Source organism: Biomphalaria glabrata, chromosome 4 (genome assembly GCF_947242115.1).
Source record: "Biomphalaria glabrata chromosome 4, xgBioGlab47.1, whole genome shotgun sequence".
In the NCBI taxonomy this organism is placed as follows: Eukaryota; Metazoa; Mollusca; class Gastropoda; family Planorbidae; genus Biomphalaria; species Biomphalaria glabrata.
Window position 1 is genome coordinate 37,408,556 of NC_074714.1, and position 20,683 is coordinate 37,429,238.

A 20,683-nucleotide genomic window follows, 5' to 3' on the forward strand; every position below is an offset into this window, starting at 1 on the left:
ATCTAAGCTCTTCATTTGTTTCCTTGGTGCTACAACACTTTATAATCTAAGCTCTTCATTTGTTTCCTTGGTGCTACAACACTTTATAATCTAAGCTCTTCATTTGTTTCCTTGGTGCTACAACACTTTATAATCTAAGCACTTCATTTGTTTCCTTGGTGCTACAACACTTTATAATCTAAGCACTTCATTTGTTTCCTTGGTGCTACAACACTTTATAATCTAAGCTCTTCATTTGTTTCCTTGGTGCTACAACACTTTATAATCTAAGCTCTTCATTTGTTTCCTTGGTGCTACAACACTTTATAATCTAAGCTCTTCATTTGTTTCCTTGGTGCTACAACACTTTATAATCTAAGCTCTTCATTTGTTTCCTTGGTGCTACAACACTTTATAATCTAAGCTCTTCATTTGTTTCCTTGGTGCTACAACACTTTATAATCTAAGCTCTTCATTTGTTTCCTTGGTGCTACAACACTTTATAATCTAAGCTCTTCATTTGTTTCCTTGGTGCTACAACACTTTATAATCTAAGCTCTTCATTTGTTTCCTTGGTGCTACCACACTTTATAATCTAAGCTCTTCATTTGTTTCCTTGGTGCTACAACACTTTATAATCTAAGCTCTTCATTTGTTTCCTTGGTGCTACAACACTTTATAATCTAAGCTCTTCATTTGTTTCCTTGGTGCTACAACACTTTATAATCTAAGCTCTTCATTTGTTTCCTTGGTGCTACAACACTTTATAATCTAAGCTCTTCATTTGTTTCCTTGGTGCTACAACACTTTATAATCTAAGCACTTTATTTGTTTCCTTGGTGCTACAGCACTTTATAATCTAAGCTCTTCATTTGTTTCCTTGGTGCTACAACACTTTATAATCTAAGCTCTTCATTTGTTTCCTTGGTGCTACAACACTTTATAATCTAAGCTCTTCATTTGTTTCCTTGGTGCTACAACACTTTATAATCTAAGCTCTTCATTTGTTTCCTTGGTGCTACAACACTTTATAATCTAAGCACTTCATTTGTTTCCTTGGTGCTACAACACTTTATAATCTAAGCACTTCATTTGTTTCCTTGGTGCTACAACACTTTATAATCTAAGCTCTTCATTTGTTTCCTTGGTGCTACAACACTTTATAATTTAAGCTCTTCATTTGTTTCCTTGGTGCTACAACACTTTATAATCTAAGCTCTTCATTTGTTTCCTTGGTGCTACAACACTTTATAATCTAAGCTCTTCATTTGTTTCCTTGGTGCTACAATACTTAGAACACATCATAATCTTCTCTTTTAATCTCTATGGCAAACCCTTTCGATTTATTTTTAAAATTATATTCCCTCTAAGATGTACACATTTCTAGGATGAACCAGTATACTTCTCTACCATGTACACATCTCTATGACGTATCAGTTGGTCTCTCTACCATGTACACATCTCTATGACGTATCATTTGGTCTCTCTACCATGTACACATCTCTATGACGTATCAGTCGACACAATGCCAGTTCCGGACTCGACTTCTGGCACCCACTTCTTTCTTACAAACCCTTAGCAGCATTCCAAGAGAGGCCGCGGGCTAGGCAAGTCTTCCCCAAGTTCTCATTAGCTTGACAGATAACTAACTCACAGGCAGCCAAGCCTGACCCGCTCCTTGTTCTCACCCCCTCCAGGCTCATGGCGTAATTAAATAATCACTGATCAAGTGTATGTCCTCCCCCCCCCCCGCCTCTCTCGCACCGTGGGCTTGGGTCTATGTCTGATTCAGTTCAATACCTCCAATACCTTTGGTTGATAATTTAATTACTGGTTAGCTAAGTGTGAATACCTGGAATTAATTAGGACACTCTTCTGCATCGCCCCTCTTCTTCTCTGTCTCTCTTCTCACTATCTCCATTCTCTCTTCCTTCTTTCTCTCTCCACCCTCTCTCTCTCTCGGCGATGCTGTGCCATACCCTTGTGTCAAATTCATGTGCTTTTTATTCCTGATTTCGTCCACCTTATGCTAGGAGGTCAGGTGGGTCGGCAGTCATCTTGTTACCTCCACTTCATAGACTTGATTGCTTACTACCTTCCAGACCAAATCAAAGCCATGGGATCAGCAGCCACGCCAGGCCCTGAGCTAGCTGCTAGGGAACATGCATACGTCTGCTGTTTGAGAACTCTTAAGGAAAGCAACTCAATGTCGCACGTTCATTAGAGAGGCATGTTTCCGAGTGTTAGTATAGGAATACATGTGTGTGAGTGTTTGCTAATAGGAGTTGTATCAAATGTCCTAGACTGTTTCATTCTTGTATACTCTGTTCTCTCCATCCTTATCTCCCTTTTCTCATTGACATTTTCCAACAAACTACTATCCACTTTTTTACAAAGCTTATATTAACTCACTCTGTCTGTCAGTCTGTCTGTCTGTCTGTCTGGTAAAAAGTGTGTACTTCAAACAATTATTCATTGGCATAGATATGACATGAATCAGTTAAAAAATGTAACATATTAGTCAATTAATTATTGATAATTAATTATTTTGTTTGATACCAACAAAAGAAACTAACCCTACAGTATCCGCATACGTGGCTAAATTTGTTGGGATTAGTCTGCTTAAAAAATTCTGAACATCATTTCTCCCAACACGCATTCTCCGATTAAGTTGATACTTTAAACAATTATTTATTGTACCCAACAAATATGAATCAATAAACAAAAATACCAAATTAGTCAATTAATTATTGTTTTTTTTTATATCGAATAAGGGAAATAATGTGTACATTATTTAAATATATAGTTTTAAGGGCGGAGTTCTTCCCCTTTAAATAAGCTTTGTTTTTTGTTTTTTACAAGATTTTTTTGTTATATTTTGCTTGTTTCACGTCTTGCAATCAAAGAGAAAGTGTAGAGCTCAAGATTAAACAAAAGTTATGTGGGCCGGTGAGGTGACACTCAACCAGTTGTAGAACGTCCACCCCCCTCCCCATCTCTAACTGTCGCTCCCACAATTGAACAGATGTTGAAGATGAAACCTGGGGGCCTATAATAAACATGATTGGGATACCCCTCCCCCCCTACACATTGTAGTGAATGCAATCATTGGACGATAGGATATAAAAACCACTGTATTGTTAAGATTCAATAACTTTAATCCTGTGTACAACGAGGGCCTAAATTTAGACCAGCCTTTACCTTTACTTGACAGTTGCATGTTTGGTATTCGCTGGAAGAATAACTTTTATTTACACAAAACTATTATATATGAGGCCATATTTTTTTCCCTTTGTTATTTTATGTTGTTGTTAGTATTTGAAGGAATTTGTTTGCAAGCCTGGGACATTGATTTGTCTAGACTAAGTAAGTTTATAGCATATTGTTGTCAAAAAAACATGTCAGTATTTATATACACGTCCAAATGGGTCAGTCTACCCTAGTTGAACATTTTGTGGTGAGACAATAAAGGTCATTTCTTTCATGTTGTTCTGTGTGACTACGTTCTTGTCCCTTCGCCAGACCTCTAGGTTGACGACCCCCTTCACGAGAAACAGTGTGAGTAGGCCGCTTGATAACCATCTTCTCAAGACACACTGTACATGTTTGTTGACAACTATCTTCGCGAGACACATTTTGAATGTGTTGATTGACAACCACCTTCACGAGACACCCTTCGTGCGTGTTTGTTGATAACCACCTTCTGAAGAAATCCTCAGAGTATGTTGATTGACAACCACTTCGCGAGACACCATCCCCATCCGTGTATGTTTGTCGACAAACATTTTCTCAAGACACACTTTTGTATGTTTGTTGACAACCATCGTCTCAAGACATTTTCTCAAGACATGTGTGTATGTTAGTGGACATTCCGAAGAAACCCTCTGAGCATTTTTGTTGACAATTATCTTACCAAGACACCCTCAGTATATGTTTGATGACAACCATCTTCTCAAAACACACTCTTGGTTTGTTTGTTGACAACCATCTTCTCAAAACACACTCTTGGTTTGTTTGTTGACAACCATCTTATCAAGACAATACTCTGGGTATGTTTGAAGACAACCATCTTCTCAAAACACACTCTTGGTTTGTTTGTTGACAACCATCTTCTCAAGACAATACTCTGGGTATGTTTGATGACAACCATCTTCTCAAAACACACTCTTGGTTTGTTTGATGACAACCATCTTCTCAAGACAATACTCTGGGTATGTTTGATGACAACCATCTTCTCAAGACCATTCTCTGGGTATGTTTGATGACAACCATCTTCTCAATACACACTCTTGGTTTGTTTGATGACAACCATCTTCTGCAGACAATACTCTGGGTATGTTTGATGACAACCATCTTATCAAGACACACACTAGTTTGTTTGATGACAACCATCTTCTCAAGACACACTCTGGCAAATGAAATTGACAATGTTTGAGATGCTTTTAAGATTTTCGTATGCTGCCATATTTCCACAACAAAATTAGAACTGTGTATGTCAAGGTGACATTTCAGTTCAGATGTTACAGATTGTCATTGACAATCAGTGTAACATAGTGACCTCTCATGCGTGATATACGGTGGCCTGCCATATTTTTTCTGTTATCTATTTTCTGAAGTAAAAAAAATTTGTAATATTTAGTTTTTATAGCGTGTCATTAATCTATTTACAGAAGCCACTGTCAACTAAAGACGCAGACGGCGAATAGTGAGTTTAAATGAAACTTGGGCAGGTCTGACTCTGATTAGTCGTGTACATTTTCAGTTCATTAATCTTTACACTGATAGACATCCTGCATATTGTTTTTTAATTAAAACAAAAACAACAAAAAAAAAAAAAAGGTTTTAAATAATGGATTTAGTCTTGGTTTTATACTCTCAGTAGTTGTCTCAATCACTTCCTCTTCTGACCTCTCTTTCTCTCCTCCTCCCATCACTCTCTCTCTCTGCCCCCCCCCCCATGATTTCTCCTAACACTTTTTAAATTTTTAGCGGTCCCGAAATGGAAAAGGCAGCTGTCAACTTTGTGTGATATGTCTGTTCGTCCGTCCATCTGTCTGTCCGTTGGCCTGTCTGTCCGTCCGTCCATCCCTTTTAGATCTTTGAAACTAGAAAAGATTTAGAAAATCCGATATCATGATATTTTAGATATTACAAAGTTCTGATGTAAAGGCTACTTTTTTTTGTTTTCTAAAACCAAACTGTTATTTTTAAAACTAACTATGCAAGCAGTTTTTTTCATAAACATACACCATTCTTACAGCTGTTCACTATTAATAGTAAAAAAAAAAAAAAAAAAATTCATGAGACTCTATTCAAACAAAGTATAACTCTGTGTTATATTTTAGTATGTTTTTAACAACAAAATATTTGTATTACTAAATTAATTGTTTTCTGGCATTCAAGCTGGTATTGAGAATAAATTGTTTATTTTTTTTGTTAAATGAGAAAGAATGTATTTAGTATGTATGGGCGTCGACATTCATTTGGAAACAACATTGAATAAGACGTTTTTTTATATTATATACTTGAACACCCATTGATGCACTTTGAATCTAATGGGAAAGTCTCATTCTCGAGTCCTTGAATGAGAGATTGGACCTTTAGAAAAAACAATTAGATAATCAGTCAGTAACATCAGTTAAGCCAGGTTCACATTGAATTATAATAATCATAGTAATGGCACTAATTAATCCGTATCCTGTGGTGTTATTGTTTGACATACCAATAGTAGGCACTCTTGTCTCCTACCGTCAAGCTGACGTCTTAGAATATTAATATCCAATAAGGTTTCCCCTGCGATAAATCCTTACTTTATTTCAAAATAAAGGGTAGAAGTAGGTGATGGGTGGGTGCATATAGGTAGCTACAATGTAGTACCTGTCCCTCACAGGTTTGGTGTGTGTGTGTGAGAGAGTGAGAGAGAATAGGTTTTAATTAAATGTATAATTATTTTTTTTTACATGTTTCTACATTTCTTTATTGTTACACATTCAATCTTTTGTTTTCTAACAATAGAGAAAACACAAAATAATCATCCTCATTGTATTTTTTACAGCTAGTTTTGTTCTGTTTAAACGCAAGCTTCAAATTAAAAATCCATAAAAGCATATCTACTAGCAAAATGTATGTCTGTCTGTCTCAGTGGGGTCTTTTCTTTTCTTCTTTCACATATTCTCAGATCAAGTGGAAATTTTGCAAAGTTATAAACTAACCTATTAGTTAATTAATTAGTGGTAAATAATTATTTTGTATTTAAAAAAGGGAAATAACCTTGCAGTATTGAGAGATATAACTACTATGGTGTTGTGCTTTCCATTATGTAATCTTTTTTTTTTTAAATGTACTTTTGAACTATTTTGCGTCACTAGATCTATTCCTAAACGACTTTCTTGTACATGTTTTTTTTTAAATTCGTGCATTAATTAGCTTCAATTGAGGCCATCAAAGTTCTCTATAGAGTTTCACGATGAACCACCTATGTGTACCAGGACTACACATCATAAGAAGGAAAACATTTGTAACCTGTTGACAGTTTTATAATCACTATACACATTCAGGGGCATTTATCAAAAACGTTTTTTTGTGTGTGACCTACTGACCCCATTCGGACACGTTCTAACGGTCTCTATACTTGTGATGAACACAAAACATTCATTATAAATGAGGTTCATGTTATATATATATATATAAAAGGATGCGAAGGTTAACCAAGTTCACTCCCTATATTAATGATCTGAGGACTTTTTTGGTTGTTAATAATTGACTTGAACTCTGCCAAGTTGTTGGTTTTCCTGTCTGACACAGGCAACCCATTCTATGTTCTAAAAGCACTATAGCGCAACGCTCATGCTTAAGGCCTGCTCTGTGGTCCAATCTCATTTGTGGGCCGGGCTGACCGGGAGAACGTTTTCCGTGCTGCATTTAGGCCCTCAAAAAAATATGCTTGAGTCTGGTGTTGACCACTTTGATGGGTAGCCCAACGCCTCTCGGCCCACAACACTGTGCCCTAATGAGGAATTGTGTTGCATTGTGTGTATTGTCTTATGTGTTGTCGTATGTTAACTTATAAACTGATTGAAAACAAGTTCGTAACAATTATGAAAAGAATATCTAACAAAAACTTATGTAGTGCGTTTAGAACGAAATAATCTTTAGGATGTCAGGAGTTGTTCATGTGTTTAAGCACGGGGGTGACAAGGCAGGGGATGAGGGGGCGGTCCGCCCAATTTTTGAATGAGAAAATTATAAGAAAACAAAATTTAACGGGTATTCGATCAGGCAGAACTGAAAGAAATAGAAACACACAGTGACAGTCTGGAGTAGCATACAGTATGTTTTTATTGTGAGGGTTATTATGACAACAGACATGTCCAGGTGAATTTGGCGTCAACACATCTGGACATGGCGAACGTTCTGTACAGAGTTAGTGGAGGCTCCGCCTCTTTTATCACAGCAGATTTAAAGTTAGGTCTACATACAGCTAGAAGCATGTTACATTATATGTCCTGTCTCTCTCTCTCTCTCTCTCTCTCTCTCTATCTCACACACACGTACTACGCACACACATACCAGCATGTCCCACAATTCCTTTAAGATATACATAAATAAACAATGACAAAAAGTTGGAGAAATATGTCTCCATACAATGGACTGATTCAATTCTACTCGTTTCTGTCTCTAAATACAAGTATAAGAAGACCACCAGATAGAACATTATATCTTAGACACACATAGTGTAATCAATATAGACATCATACCCTTATGTACAAGAGAACATTGTTTATACATTGGTGACAATTTTATTCCTAATTAGAACAAACTGATTTCCCGATGGAGCCTGTTATGTCTAACGTATGGCTATTCGAACTCGGGTTTCACTCTTTACCATTAGTATCTAGTAATCGAAACCCCCTCTTATACACGATTTTAGAGGGCTATTCAAACACGACTATTCAAACCTAGATGTAAAGATACTTTTTACAAAGCTTATATCAACTCACTCTGTCTGTCTGTCTGTCCCCAACACTAAATCTCGGATCAAGCTGACATTGTGCACAACACAAGAATCATTACAAAAAAATAACCAATTAGCTAATTGATAATTAATTATTTTGTTCGGTATCTCAAACAAGGGAAAGAATGTGTACTTGACTGAAGTGGTGATATAAGCTGAAATTAGTCCCTTTTTTTTTAGGTCGTCGTCTGAGTCTAAGTGAATACAACCTGAAAAATAAGACTAGACTATAGAAACAAAAGATAACTCTACAATCTTCCATGTTCATAGGCTCTCCAAAGTGGTTACCGCGTTGGCTTGAGAAGCCTGAGAAGGCTTGTGCCAGGAGTTCGAATTTAGGTCGTTCCTCTTTTTTAAATTTTTATAAATGCTTTTTTTATTGTTAGTCTTGATCTATTACTAATGGTCTAATGACTTATAGGAGGATTGGACAAAGTCAGTGTCCTAATTGAAACCGAGAGAACAGAGGCATCGTCATGAAGCCTCTATACACACATCTAGGACGTTGACATGTTGTGTCCTATGATGCCTCTCAAGTCACTGTCACTTGATCTCTGAGATAAAATTAGTAACATGATGAGAAATGATTAGACTTAAATGACTAGACTTCGTGCAGACCCCAACTCCCCCAAGCAGCAAATGAGGACAGGAAATACAAATGCGAAAGTAGGGGCTTTGAGGATTTTGTTCATCTCCTTGTAGAGCGGTATTTGTCTTCGAGTCCAGCACTGACTATGTGACACTACGTTCACAAATGTTGCTTCAGAACCTCAAGACTACGAGCAACTAATGTGTACATGTTTGGATTCCATTAGAACTACGTTTTAACAAATGTTTTCTCTTGTGACTTAATGCCTACACATTAAACTATACGTAGTGATGGGCAAGGCTCGGGCGAAGATGATGCATCGCCCTGATCGTTTCAATCAATCTAAAGCTTGGCATGTGTTTGAGAGTAAATTTGGGGGGAGGGGGCGGGGGTTTTATCTTGAACATATGTCCTAATTCATCGGACATGTATCGTCAGGTTTTCAGGTGGTGTGTGGCATTGCTTTTAAGTATTAGCATTAAATTGACATTGCCAGGCGATTCTTCTGCTTTTTTTCTTGCTTTTAATATTTTGTTTAGCAGTGGGATTGAATAGCGTGCCACTGAAAGATCTAACTACAAATAGTTCTGTAAAGAGTCTGCGGATTGTAACTAACTCTGAACTAAGTTAGGTTTTGATGTCATTGAGATCTGGGGAAACATAGGGAATGTGTTTCATTCGGTCTCATTGTTTACGTGGCATGGGAGGAACTGTCAAATTCAAATTGACGTCACTGCTGACACACCTTTGTATATAATGTATTGAAATTGACGTCACTGCTGACACACCTTTGTATATAATGTATTGAAATTGACGTCACTGCTGACATACCTTTGTATATAATGTATTGAAATTGACGTCACTGCTGACACACCTTTGTATATAATGTATTAAAATTGACGTCACTGCTGACACACCTCGTCGTTTTACATAGAACATAGATTGGTAACTTGGAACGAAGTCTGTCTCTTGACCAAGAGCTTTTTAGTGTGAATGACGTTTTTTTTAAAGGTTGTTTTGTCTTTTTCGTGAGACCTCTTCCAACTGTCTTGATAACTTTTTGTTAACACTATGTTGTCTGATGTATCTCAGTAGTCCTTTCTATCAAAACAGTTTGTCTACACTCTGCAGAAACTCTGGGTAGTCTTTTCTATCAAAACATTTTTTCTACACTCTGTACTCTAAGTAGTTTTAAATATCTGGGTTTTTTTTTAGTTCAATATTTCTTCCCTTCTCAATAATACATTTTAGATCTAGATACATTGCAGAGCCTACAAATCATATGTCGATCTTTTAGCGCAGGTAATAAGTCTCGGAATTATAAAGTGTTTCTATATTCTGCACTTTACCGCTTTACCGCTTCAACTTGTTAATGTCATAACCTGTTTGATTGTGTTATATCAGTGATGCCCAAACTACGGCCCGCGGGCCAGATCCGGCCCGCGGGCCAGATCCGGCCCGCGACGTTGTTACATCCGGCCCGCCGAAACGTCGGCACTATGTGTAGAAATCTACCTTCCAAACAAAAAAAAAGTTGAAAAAATGTATCTTTACCTACGTTTGGGCCCTCACTTTTTCTCTCATGGATTGGTACCATGAGCTTAAACATTTGTGTTTATGAAATGGGACTCTGAATGTAGAATCTACCAGGAAAAGTTAACAGATCTTTACTTTTTTTTTTGTGGAACATGATAATAAGCGAAACTTCAAATCCAAGATCTTCCAAGAGATGTGCCAGGTACTCGGCATCGAGAAGACACGCACAACCCCTCTTCACCCCCAGTCAGACGGGATGGTAGAACGATTTAACCGAACACTGGAACAACACCTGTCGAAAGTCGTCGACGATCGTCAAGATGACTGGGACACCTATATACCAATGTTCCTTATGGCATATAGAGGATCGATTCACAGCACCACTGGTTACACTCCAGCAAAGATGTTGTTCGGCCGAGAGCTGCAACTACCATGTGATTTGCTATTCGGGATTCCGGGAGATGTGCCAGCCTCTTCGACAGACTATGTCGCAAATCTCCGAAAACGGATGGAGAAAGCTCACGCTCTTGCCCGCAGGAACATCAAGATCAACAGTGACCAGGTGAAGACAAGGTACGACAAACGGGCCAATGCCGCTGGGTTTCAGGAGAACGATCTGGTGTGGCTTTACAATCCACAAAGACGAAAAGGCAAGTCCCCAAAGCTTCAAAAAGACTGGGAAGGACCCTACCGAGTGATAAAAAGAATAAACGATGTTGTATATCGAATACAGAAGAGCCCAAGGTCCAAACTGAAGGTCGTCCACATCGACAGACTCAACAAGTACTATGGTGAAGCTGAATCTGCCCGGGACGGACAGATCTAAGGAGGGGGCAGTGTTATAAACCTGGTGGTGGCACAGATGGGGGTGGTGGTGTGTGTCAGCCGACGCAAATCGCCCCAGGCCAGCGCTAGATGAGCGGTCAACCGTGACGAGTTTCGACGATCGGCCGAGACGAGTATCAACATGATGGTTCGGGAAGGATCGACATCGTGAACCGAGCTCAGGAGTGTCACGAGGGATGTAGTCATCTGACCACCCAGAATGGTCGAGCGACGTTCTGTCCGGTTCTAGAAGGCCAGCAGGGACCCTATATAAAGAGCGAAGGTATCAGAGACCAGGAGTGACAACATCCCGATCTACAGTTCGTTACAACGGCTCAGTACAAGTCCGAGACGAGACAGAGAGACCAGTGCAAGAGTTGATACAGCGGAGAGATATTTGTACAGTCTTGTGTTACGTGCTGCCAATTGTACAGTGTTTGGCTGTTATTTATTGACATTAAACTATTACGTTATTTTCAAGCCCAGAGTTGTCAAGTTCTTTAAGTTGGTGGTGTCGTTTGGTGCCATTTGCAGCGAGCCTGGATAGGGAGATTCGTAACAATATTTATTTTGTAAAGAAAGTGTGACTGTTTAATAAAACGACATAAAAACGGCATTATAAAATAAATATGGCGGCATTCTTGGTTTGAGTCGCGAATAAAAGATGTTAAACTATGCCTAGATATTGGAGGATCCATGGAAATATTTATCAAAAAGAGACCACAAAATGACTCGGTGTTGCTCACATTTAAGTAGAGAAATGAAGGTATTGTCTTACTCGTAAAAAATATATATATAATTGTCAACTAACCTATTAATTTAATGTCAATCCATAGGTTTCTACCAAAATAGTTTCAGAACAATTTCATTTCATTTTATAAATTTTCGTTCATGTGGCCCGCGAAATCAGTGTTGGAAATTATAATGGCCCGCGGGTCAAATTAGGTTGGGCATCACTGTGTTATATAGTTGGTTAGACATGATTTGAATACGTCGTGTTGAACCTTTCCGTTTCTTAACAGTTCTAAACTTTGTCAATCAGTTTTTTTTTTATTTTTTAATGTTGATTTGTATAAGTTTGATTTTATAGTCAGATGGGCCAAAACTTACTAGTCTTTTATTACGAATAGTCCAAAATTACACACTCCTTTTCTTTTAATTATTAAATCACTTTCTTCATTAGTATGTGTGCGTGTGTGTGTGTGCTGAACGTGCTGCCTATACACGCAGTTTCTATACAATGATTATCCTAAATTGAACAACATAATATCAAAAGTTCTATGTATTCACTGTATGTGTGTTACATAAGATTAGTAGACTATTTGATTAGAGTACACAATGCAGTGTTCTTGAATGAATAGGCTAGAAGTCTCAGAATAATTCCACTGTAGTCAGAGAAGAATTCCATTAAGGCCAATGTTCACTGAGAAATTGTAGATCATTAGGAAAGCAAAAAAAAAAAAAGGTTCCTCTTCACTTTGTGTCACAAGCGAGATTCAAGCCTCAGCATATTCTGCTAGGCCACAGACGTTTGAGTCGTACTGTTCCATTCAGATTTGTTTTTTTAGTTTTAAATCTACGCTTCGACCGGAAGTGCAAAGCAGCACTTTAGGGCATGCGCTTGGAGTCAAAGAGTTTGGGTTCTATTCCTCCATGACTCAAACTAAGGTTGTCTCAGTGTGTACCATACTGTAGTCTCCCCCGTTGGTATGGTGCTTGACCCTCCGAAAGAAAGGCGGCAGGTGTTTGGACACAAACAGGCTCTTGAACGTGTTCCTGAACTGCTGAGACATAATGCAGTAGAGGATGAAGTTGACCGCGCTGTTGATCAAGACTAGGATGTCCATCAGGTCTCCGAGGTGGACGTAGACGTCGTCGAAGAAGTTACGCTCCACGGCGCTGATCCAGGCCAGGAGGCCCTGCGGCGTCTCGGTGACTATGAAGCACATGACCACAGCGACCAGCATCATGGTGGTGCGGTTGTGCTCGCTGGCCGTGTCGTGCTCCAGGACGCGGGAGATGTTGTTGAGCAGCCTGGCGCGCCTCTTTTTCGCCTTCTGCATGGCGATGATGAGCAGGGTGGAGAGGTAGGCCAGGACCACGCAGGGCAGGATCTTGATGACCACACCGTACAGCCAGTTGACGAAGTTCCCGTACATGGGGTTGCTGGAGGCGAAATCCGAAGGGTCGACAACGTAGCAGTTTGGCCTCTCGTCCACCAGTTTGGCTTTGTACATGAAGAGGTAGGGCAGGCAGGACACGAAGGTGACCACGAAAACTATCCCGACGGATATCTTGGCGCGTTGCATTGAGCACATGGTCATAGCCTTCTGGTGCTGGCAGACGAAGATGTATCTGAAGACGGCCAAGGTCACGGTCAACCACATGGCCATCATGTGACAGGTGATTATAAACAAGGTGTGGAACATCAGAAAGTAGACCCATTGTTTACTGTGACAGTGTGGTTTGGTGAAGATCGGCCTAGAAAGAACAAAGAAACTCAGATTAATTTAAGTTTATTCATATTTAATAAACAATCAAGTTTTTGGTATTCAATACATACGAGTAATCGACGTCTTATTGAAATATAACTTTATTCCTACATAAAAAAAGAAGAAAACAAGGTTACAAAAGACAGTTTGTGTGGAAACACAAACTCAAAATCGGCCCCCGAAGTAAAATGTTTTACATAATTCTGATAATCCTTCAGAGTTGAAGTTTACTTCCTTGTCCAAACCTCCCGCAGGACGACGGGGGATGGGAGCAGTCAGGGTTTGAACCTTCGATCGTCGATAAATCCAAACGACAGTCCAGCGCGCAAACCGCACGACCAGAGGTCCACCCAGGTAGGCTTCAATATTTTCAGAAAGAACATCCGAATGAAATTATATCAAAGACAAATGAGAGATAAGAATGGAGAAAGAAGGTTAACAGATCTTGTGTAGTGCCCCAACCGTCCCGCAGATCAAAGGATACGTGAAAGTGAATGTAAAGTTAGATGTGAACCTGGCCTAACTAGTTTGTGGTCTATAGGGCAGATGATGTAAGGTTCATCTGTTTTTGTGGCCTACGGTTAACGAGGGTGTCATGTAGCCAAGCACAACGACCAACCGCCTTTGCTTTTCCCCAACTAATGTCAGGTACCCATTAGAGCTGGGTAGACTCAGAAGTTGAAAATCCCAGTCTTCACCAGGATTCGAGCCCCGGACCCTCGGTTCGAACTAAATAAGTTAATTGTTTTGAAAAGGCTCAATCTCATTTTCGAATCCTCAAAAAAAAAAAAAAAAAAATGTAGCTATATAGAACAAATGTTCACGAAAATGATGTTTATAAGATTACTATTCGTCTTAAATTAGGTCTAACATATAATGCATACTAATTAGCTTTTTCTTATAAAAAACTGCTTGCATAATTGATTTTAAAAATTAGAATTTTCGCTTTCAGGGAAAAAAAAGTAGCCGTTGCATCAGAACTTTGAATGGTCTAAAATATTGTGAAGTCGGATTTTCAATATCTCTTCTAGTTTACGAGATCTAAACGGGACGGACGGACAGACGGACAGACATTTCGCACAAAACTAATAGCGTCTTTTCTCCTTTCGGGGGCCGCTAAAAGGCGACTTCTTAAAGCCTTTGAGATTTGTTGTTTGAGTCGTAAAAAAGTCTTTCTGCTAGTTTCCGTTTCCACATTTTAGTCTCTACTTGTCTCTTAGTGTTTGTGCTTTTAGGAGTAGAGTTTGGATGCTAATAATAAAGATTAATGGAAACATTTCTACAATAATATAGACAAACTTTGAGCAAGGAATGGTGTGTATAGACAACACTTAGAGCAAGGAATGGTGTGTATAGACAACACTTAGAGCAAGGAATGGTGTGTATAGACAATGGCGCAATCCCTGCATCACTACAACATTAGAGTTGTTACCAGAGGCGTTAGTATAGACAATCACTGGTTTGCGGGTGGGGTGAGTAAGCTACATTAGTAGCGTGTTGTATTTACGCTTCTGAAACTTTCTAACACAGAAACACAAGTCAATAAAGTCTCTTTATAATTTGTTTTTCACTCTTGAATTTTTTGCCCCTGATGTTCTTTGTGTTTCACACCTGTCTGTTTGTCTGTGCTATATTTTGAGTGGGTGCTGATTGTCGACAGGCAATAAAATGTTGGTGACAGGTTGGACTTTTCACTGAGGTTCCTGTGACCTATGTCATAATACTCAGCCTACTTCCCACTTCTTTAAGTTTTAATTATGAAGTTTTTGGGTTACATTATAAGCTTGACTTTTGTTGTTGTTGTTGTTTTGTGTCTGGTAAAGTGAAATCTTACTGCTGATTAAATCTTGTACTGATAACACATTTAAGGTATACTTCAAGAAATTTTGTGAGGGCATCCTTGATCCGTTTCTGAATCCTTTTTAAATCCTTAAGGAGTGCATTCTATATAAGAAGCGCACATGCTCAGGTTCATAGATACACAATCTATTCTTAGACATATACAAGCAGGATAGGATGAACTTACTCGTTTAGAATATACAAGTAGGTAGCCATTACCACGTAGGTACTCATGGTCAGAATGTCCGCGATGGCCAGCGCTGTCAATATCATGTTGGTTGGTGAGATCATGTGTCTCCTGGTCAACACAATGATATTCAGAATGTTAGAGATGATTCCGAACACGCAAACGCAGACGGCAAAGTAGCCATGGATTTGCTGGGGAAAAAAAAGAAGAATAGACCGTTAGAGTTTTCAGTCTTCAACAAATAGATTTACATTAGAACAAGATCTAGTACCAAATAATTTGAAAATACTGATGCGTGTAACGTAAAGACTGATACATTTCTACGTTCACATTAGACATTCAATTGGCATGTCTTTAGAGTGTTTCATTTCTTTCCATTCTTTGCTGCTTTTTGTCTTTTTTTTTGTTTGTTTGTCGCTTGGAGTTCTTCCCCCTCATCATTCCTCCTGGTCTTCATCCTCTCGTCCAGTTAATATGGACTAGCTGTTCCACCATTTACACACTGACTCTCGCTGTTCCACCATTGACACACTGACTCTCGCTGTTCCACCATTGACATACTGACTCTCGCTGTTCCACCATTGACACACTGACTCTCGCTGTTCCACCATTGACACACTGACTCTCGCTGTTCCACCATTTACACACTGTCACTAGCTAGCAGTTCTACCCAGTAAAATATGGATTAAGCCAGCAGCTAGCGCTAACGCATGACCTTTGAAATTGTCTCACCTTAAAACCTTAAAATTAAATTTGTTGCGCTTTTATTTCACCATTTATTTATTTTTTTGCACGCTGGTATTCCAGGTCTCCCCGAACTGCCTCCTCCCCCCCCCCTTTTTTTTTCCCCTTTTCTTGTGTTTGCAGCTTGACGAAATGGAAAAAAAATTGAATACAAAGAAGAGAATTTGTTTTTAAAACTCAAGACGTAATCATGCCTTGATTGATGGTGGAGAGATATGGAGAGAGAGAGAGGGAGGGAGAGATACAGAGAGAGAGAGAGTGAAGGAATTACAAGGAAAATAATTCCAGACAATACGTGTATAATGTGTAACAGATTTGAAATATGTCTATAACAACCAATTTGTTTTCACACCTCTTTGACATTACAAAGAGTTGGCTTGAGATGACAAAATAACGAAACATATGCAAGACTCCCTCCACCAGAACAAATACTCTAACCAAAACCGGTTGATAATTACATTTGATTCCTATTTGTCATCAAGAATACTGTACTTGTAAAAGCATTGTTATATATCCCATATTTCATCAAAAAGTGTGCTTCCACACATTAAACATTCTGTTTACAAAGCGTGTATTAACAAATTCTATTTGTCTGGTAAAACATTCTAACAGACAATTTCTCCCTCTTCCTATTCTAGAATCATGTAAGTATATAAGTCAGCTTGTAATTCACAGCCTCCCATATGAAGTAAAAAGTCAATAGGACTCTATGTTCACCCAAAGCATCTTTGTTACCCCTTGTTTTATTTTATTATTATTATTTATTATTTTTTTTTTTGCAAAGCTTATATTTACTCGCTCTGTCTGTCTTTCTGTCCGTCTGGTAAAAAGTTTCAACTCTTTATTTCTCCAACACCCAATCTCGGATCAAGTTGAAACTTTGCACAATTATTCAATGGCATAGTCAAGACATGAATCAATTCAAAAATAACCAATTAGTTTTATTGGTAATTAATTTGTTTTGTGGTATTGAAAAAAGGAAATGACTTCTACTATCTTGAAGGATATAGTTGTAACTGTGGAGTTCTTTCCCTTAGATGAGCATTGGTTTGTTTTGTATTTTGCTTGTTTTTTTTTTTTTTGTTTTTGTTTAAGCTGACAACACAGACGTTCAGAAAAGCGTCCTTGACATTGGTTAGTTTTTGTGAAAATTGTCAGTGGGATAAAAATTTGAATGAAGGTTTCAGAGAAACAAAAAAACGTTGTTATTTAGTTTTATTTTTAGTTTGTTATATGAATTTTTTAATACACTCGAATCAGATTAATCGGACGAAGTCGTGACATAATAAACGGCTGGTCCGATATATCCACTCTTATCTTATCTTATCAGCATGTCTTTAAACTACTTCATTATTTTATTTCTATTGACTACCAGTGTACTTTGATAGCTTCCCTTCAACTGAAATCTAAGTTTTAAAATTCAAAACGCTAAGTAAAATAGCACTGCTCATTAGAGTGACCCATGCTCTTCCCGAATCCATCCTCGTGAGTACACTTACCTGATAAGCTTTACTCAGCCTCTCGAAAGTCGACGGAATGGCTGTGGTAGAATTCGGAGCCCATGTAGTTATCGTCATGTTGTCCTGGAAGACGAAGGTAGCCGTGTCATTGTACAGGACCTCCGATGTGTTTGTCCCAGTGAAGCTGTCCATGTAATCCATTGCGCTTGTCTCTTAGAGTTTGTATCAACACGACGTTGGAAACCACAGAAAGAACTTATCACAAGGATGTCACCGAGCTTTGACTGCCGCCTGTAGCAACCACAGGAAGAACTTATCACAAGGATGTCACCGAGCTTTGACTGCCGCCTGTAGCAACCACAGAAAGAACTTATCACAAGGATGTCACCGAGCTTTGACTGCCGCCTGGAGCAACCACAGAAAGAACTTATCACAAGGATGTCACCGAGCTTTGACTGCCGCCTGGAGCAACCACAGAAGAAAGTAACGGCACTAATGAGTATATCCTCTTGCGACTATTTAGATATTTTGTTTGAGTTCTAGGCACAAAACGTGTTTCAGACGAGATGGACTGTACGTCTTTTCCTTCTGGACATTTTTTTTTAGTACAATGAATTAGTTTTTGTCCAGTGTGTCGCAATTTGTGTCTCTCTCGTATTTACCACTTCCAGGACAGTGTTAACAGATTTGGTTGGTTGTCCTGAGTCGAAATGCACTGTTGGTCAATTTTTTTGAATCCATACAACTGCTGGTCAGCCTCCTGCTTCCATGGTGACCATTGTACTCGAGGCAAATCTCTGGATCCCATGTCTCTTAGAGTTAGGTCTCCAGGACATCTTTGCCCGTTTTCTTGGGAATGGTCAACAGGCGATGAGTCTTCTTCAGCTTCCGGAGAATTCTTTTAATGGACATGAGTGCCGCTGATTTAAATCACTTTCAGAGTCATGAGGTTCACTGTGTCCACTGCTCGAGAATAACGTTATTGGTGGTGCAGTAGGTATGGGTTGACTAAGAGAAGACTTGTTCTAGGGTAGGAATCTGTAGGAGAAATAGAAGAGTTCATCAAAGGTACGTATCTATCTATCTATCTATCTATCTATCTATCTATCTATCTATCTATCTATCTATCTATCTATCTATCTGTCTGTCTGTCTGTCTGTCTGTCTGTCTGTCTATCTGTCTGTCTGTCTGTCTGTCTGTCTGTCTGTCTGTCTGTCTGTCTATCTATCTATCTATCTGTCTGTGTATCCGTCTGTCTGTCTGATCATGTATTTCTATCGTGTTATAGGTCCTTCTGTCCTACGTCTCGTATCTTTTCAAACTGAATCCTTTGCCAGTCTAACATGGTCTAGTTCAACCTTTCCACGAACTTTCTTAGAATCCATTGGGAAAAGATTTTCATTGAATCGGGTGGGCCTCTAGTCCGAGCCAGAATGTCAGCAGGATATCTAGTGAATCATTGTGCAACAGTAGCAAAAGCTTTATTTTCATTGTAGACTCCAAGGCGCCAAACAATATTGCTTTGCATAGGTCAGTGAACATTGAACCGTTCTGCCTAATGTAAGGAGTTTTGTTTTTGTCGTGTTTTTTTTTCCATCATCACATTCTGACTAAGTGTTGTGACGTAACAATGCACACATTTATTAATTAAAATAGATTCTAGTTTTAGAAAGTACCTATCGTATTTTAAAGGCTTATACTTATTATTTATAGTGAATGCTGAGCAGCATGCTTCATGTTTTAATAACAGGTATTTATTCCTAGAGTAAACATGAACGCGCACAACTCTGTATTCTGCAGCTTGTCAACACACACAAATATCACAAGCTCTCCACGCGGAGGAAATAAACAAATAAAAAATCGATGTGGGGGAGAAATACCAGGCAATGGCGTCAGCTCGTAGCGGGGGAGGTCTGACCGCACAAGAAGGCAGGCGACTCATTATTTATAGCCGGTACGGTGGTCCATGGAACGTCTTAGAGAACCGAAACTACAAGATTAACTAGCTGACGGAGCCTGACTTGAACAAAGTGGACAAGGAAAGAGTTGATTGAGATTACCTTGACTGGTCTGTGGTGAAGTCTAGGACAAGACTGAATCTCTATTCTAGGGTTATTATTATAGCACTGTACCAGCGCCGGCTTTGGGCCTAGCAAAACTAGACAGCCGCCTAGGGCCTCCGATTACCTAAGGCCGGCCCTTATTGTACATAATTAGTGTCCGAATCATAACATTGTTGTTATAACTTATTACAAAACGGAATTTATTATGAACTTAAGTCTAAAAATGTACATGATGTTGAGATATTGAAACTTGATTTATTGTTCTGGAATGAATTACATCTAAGATTAACAAATGGATAAGAGTCCGAGTCTCATGTAAACAATAACATAATGGCAAAGAAATAAAGTTGATCAAGAAATGATCTAATATAAAATTGATTTGAAACATCGTTTGAAAGGTCCCATGGACCAAGAGATCTGCTTGACAACAAACGCACATGCTCTTTTATCATTGCGAAATTTGGAAGGTTGGGAAATTCATTTTCGGTTAGAATGTGGTTTTCAAAATGTTACCAATTCCTTTGTGGGAATCGGGTTGTTTAAGTTGCAGGTTCCTCCCTGGATCTATACCTCTGAGTAGTGTCCGTCCGGGTTGGCCCCGTTGGTCCTCCCCTTTGTGCTAGGTTGTGAAAACCGTTCTGTTTTGATAGTGACGCCACTGCAGCGGGTATGGTCAGGAGGCGGTAACCAGACAAAAAAAAAGTCTATTAAAGTTGCTGTTGTTAATGACCTTAGTAGATTAGGGCGGGGAGATGAACAGGTTTCTGTTGACACTAAGCTGGAGAATGGACACGTCCAGAGAGTTATCTCTCTCAGACATGATTGATGGACAGACCTAACGTTCCATCCGGAACACCACGTGTAATGACGCGAATTTGATTTTTTTTCCTCACCCCTCCCTCCCCCGATTGCTGATGTTCCCCCCCCCCTCTTATTGGGTCAAGTTCCAGTGGTC

The 20,683-nt window shown here is 39.0% G+C and overlaps 2 protein-coding genes across 9 annotated transcripts in view; one reads left to right on the forward strand and one right to left on the reverse strand.

The window, feature by feature from the left end:
- Positions 1 to 20,683, forward strand: part of LOC106059811 (protein MON2 homolog) — a 396,254-nt gene that overhangs the window by 169,520 nt on the left and 206,051 nt on the right. The gene's annotated exons all lie outside the window — the stretch shown is intronic.
- The window catches only part of LOC106059812 (G-protein coupled receptor dmsr-1-like), a 57,960-nt gene continuing 44,569 nt past the window's right edge, over positions 7,293 to 20,683 (reverse strand). For 3 of the 5 annotated variants that reach the window (XM_056026657.1, XM_013217493.2, XM_013217492.2), the window contains exons 2-4: positions 17,705 to 18,703; positions 15,462 to 15,652; positions 7,293 to 13,424 (exon numbers count right to left, since the gene is read on the reverse strand). In XM_056026657.1, coding sequence (XP_055882632.1) covers positions 12,602 to 13,424; positions 15,462 to 15,652; positions 17,705 to 17,866 — 1,176 coding nt within the window. In that variant the 5' untranslated portion in view covers positions 17,867 to 18,703 and the 3' untranslated portion in view covers positions 7,293 to 12,601. Of the gene's footprint in view, positions 13,425 to 15,461; positions 15,653 to 17,704; positions 19,080 to 19,365; positions 19,476 to 20,683 lie in introns of those variants that run through there. The other 2 variants (XM_013217494.2, XM_056026656.1) reach the window with 2 other exon arrangements.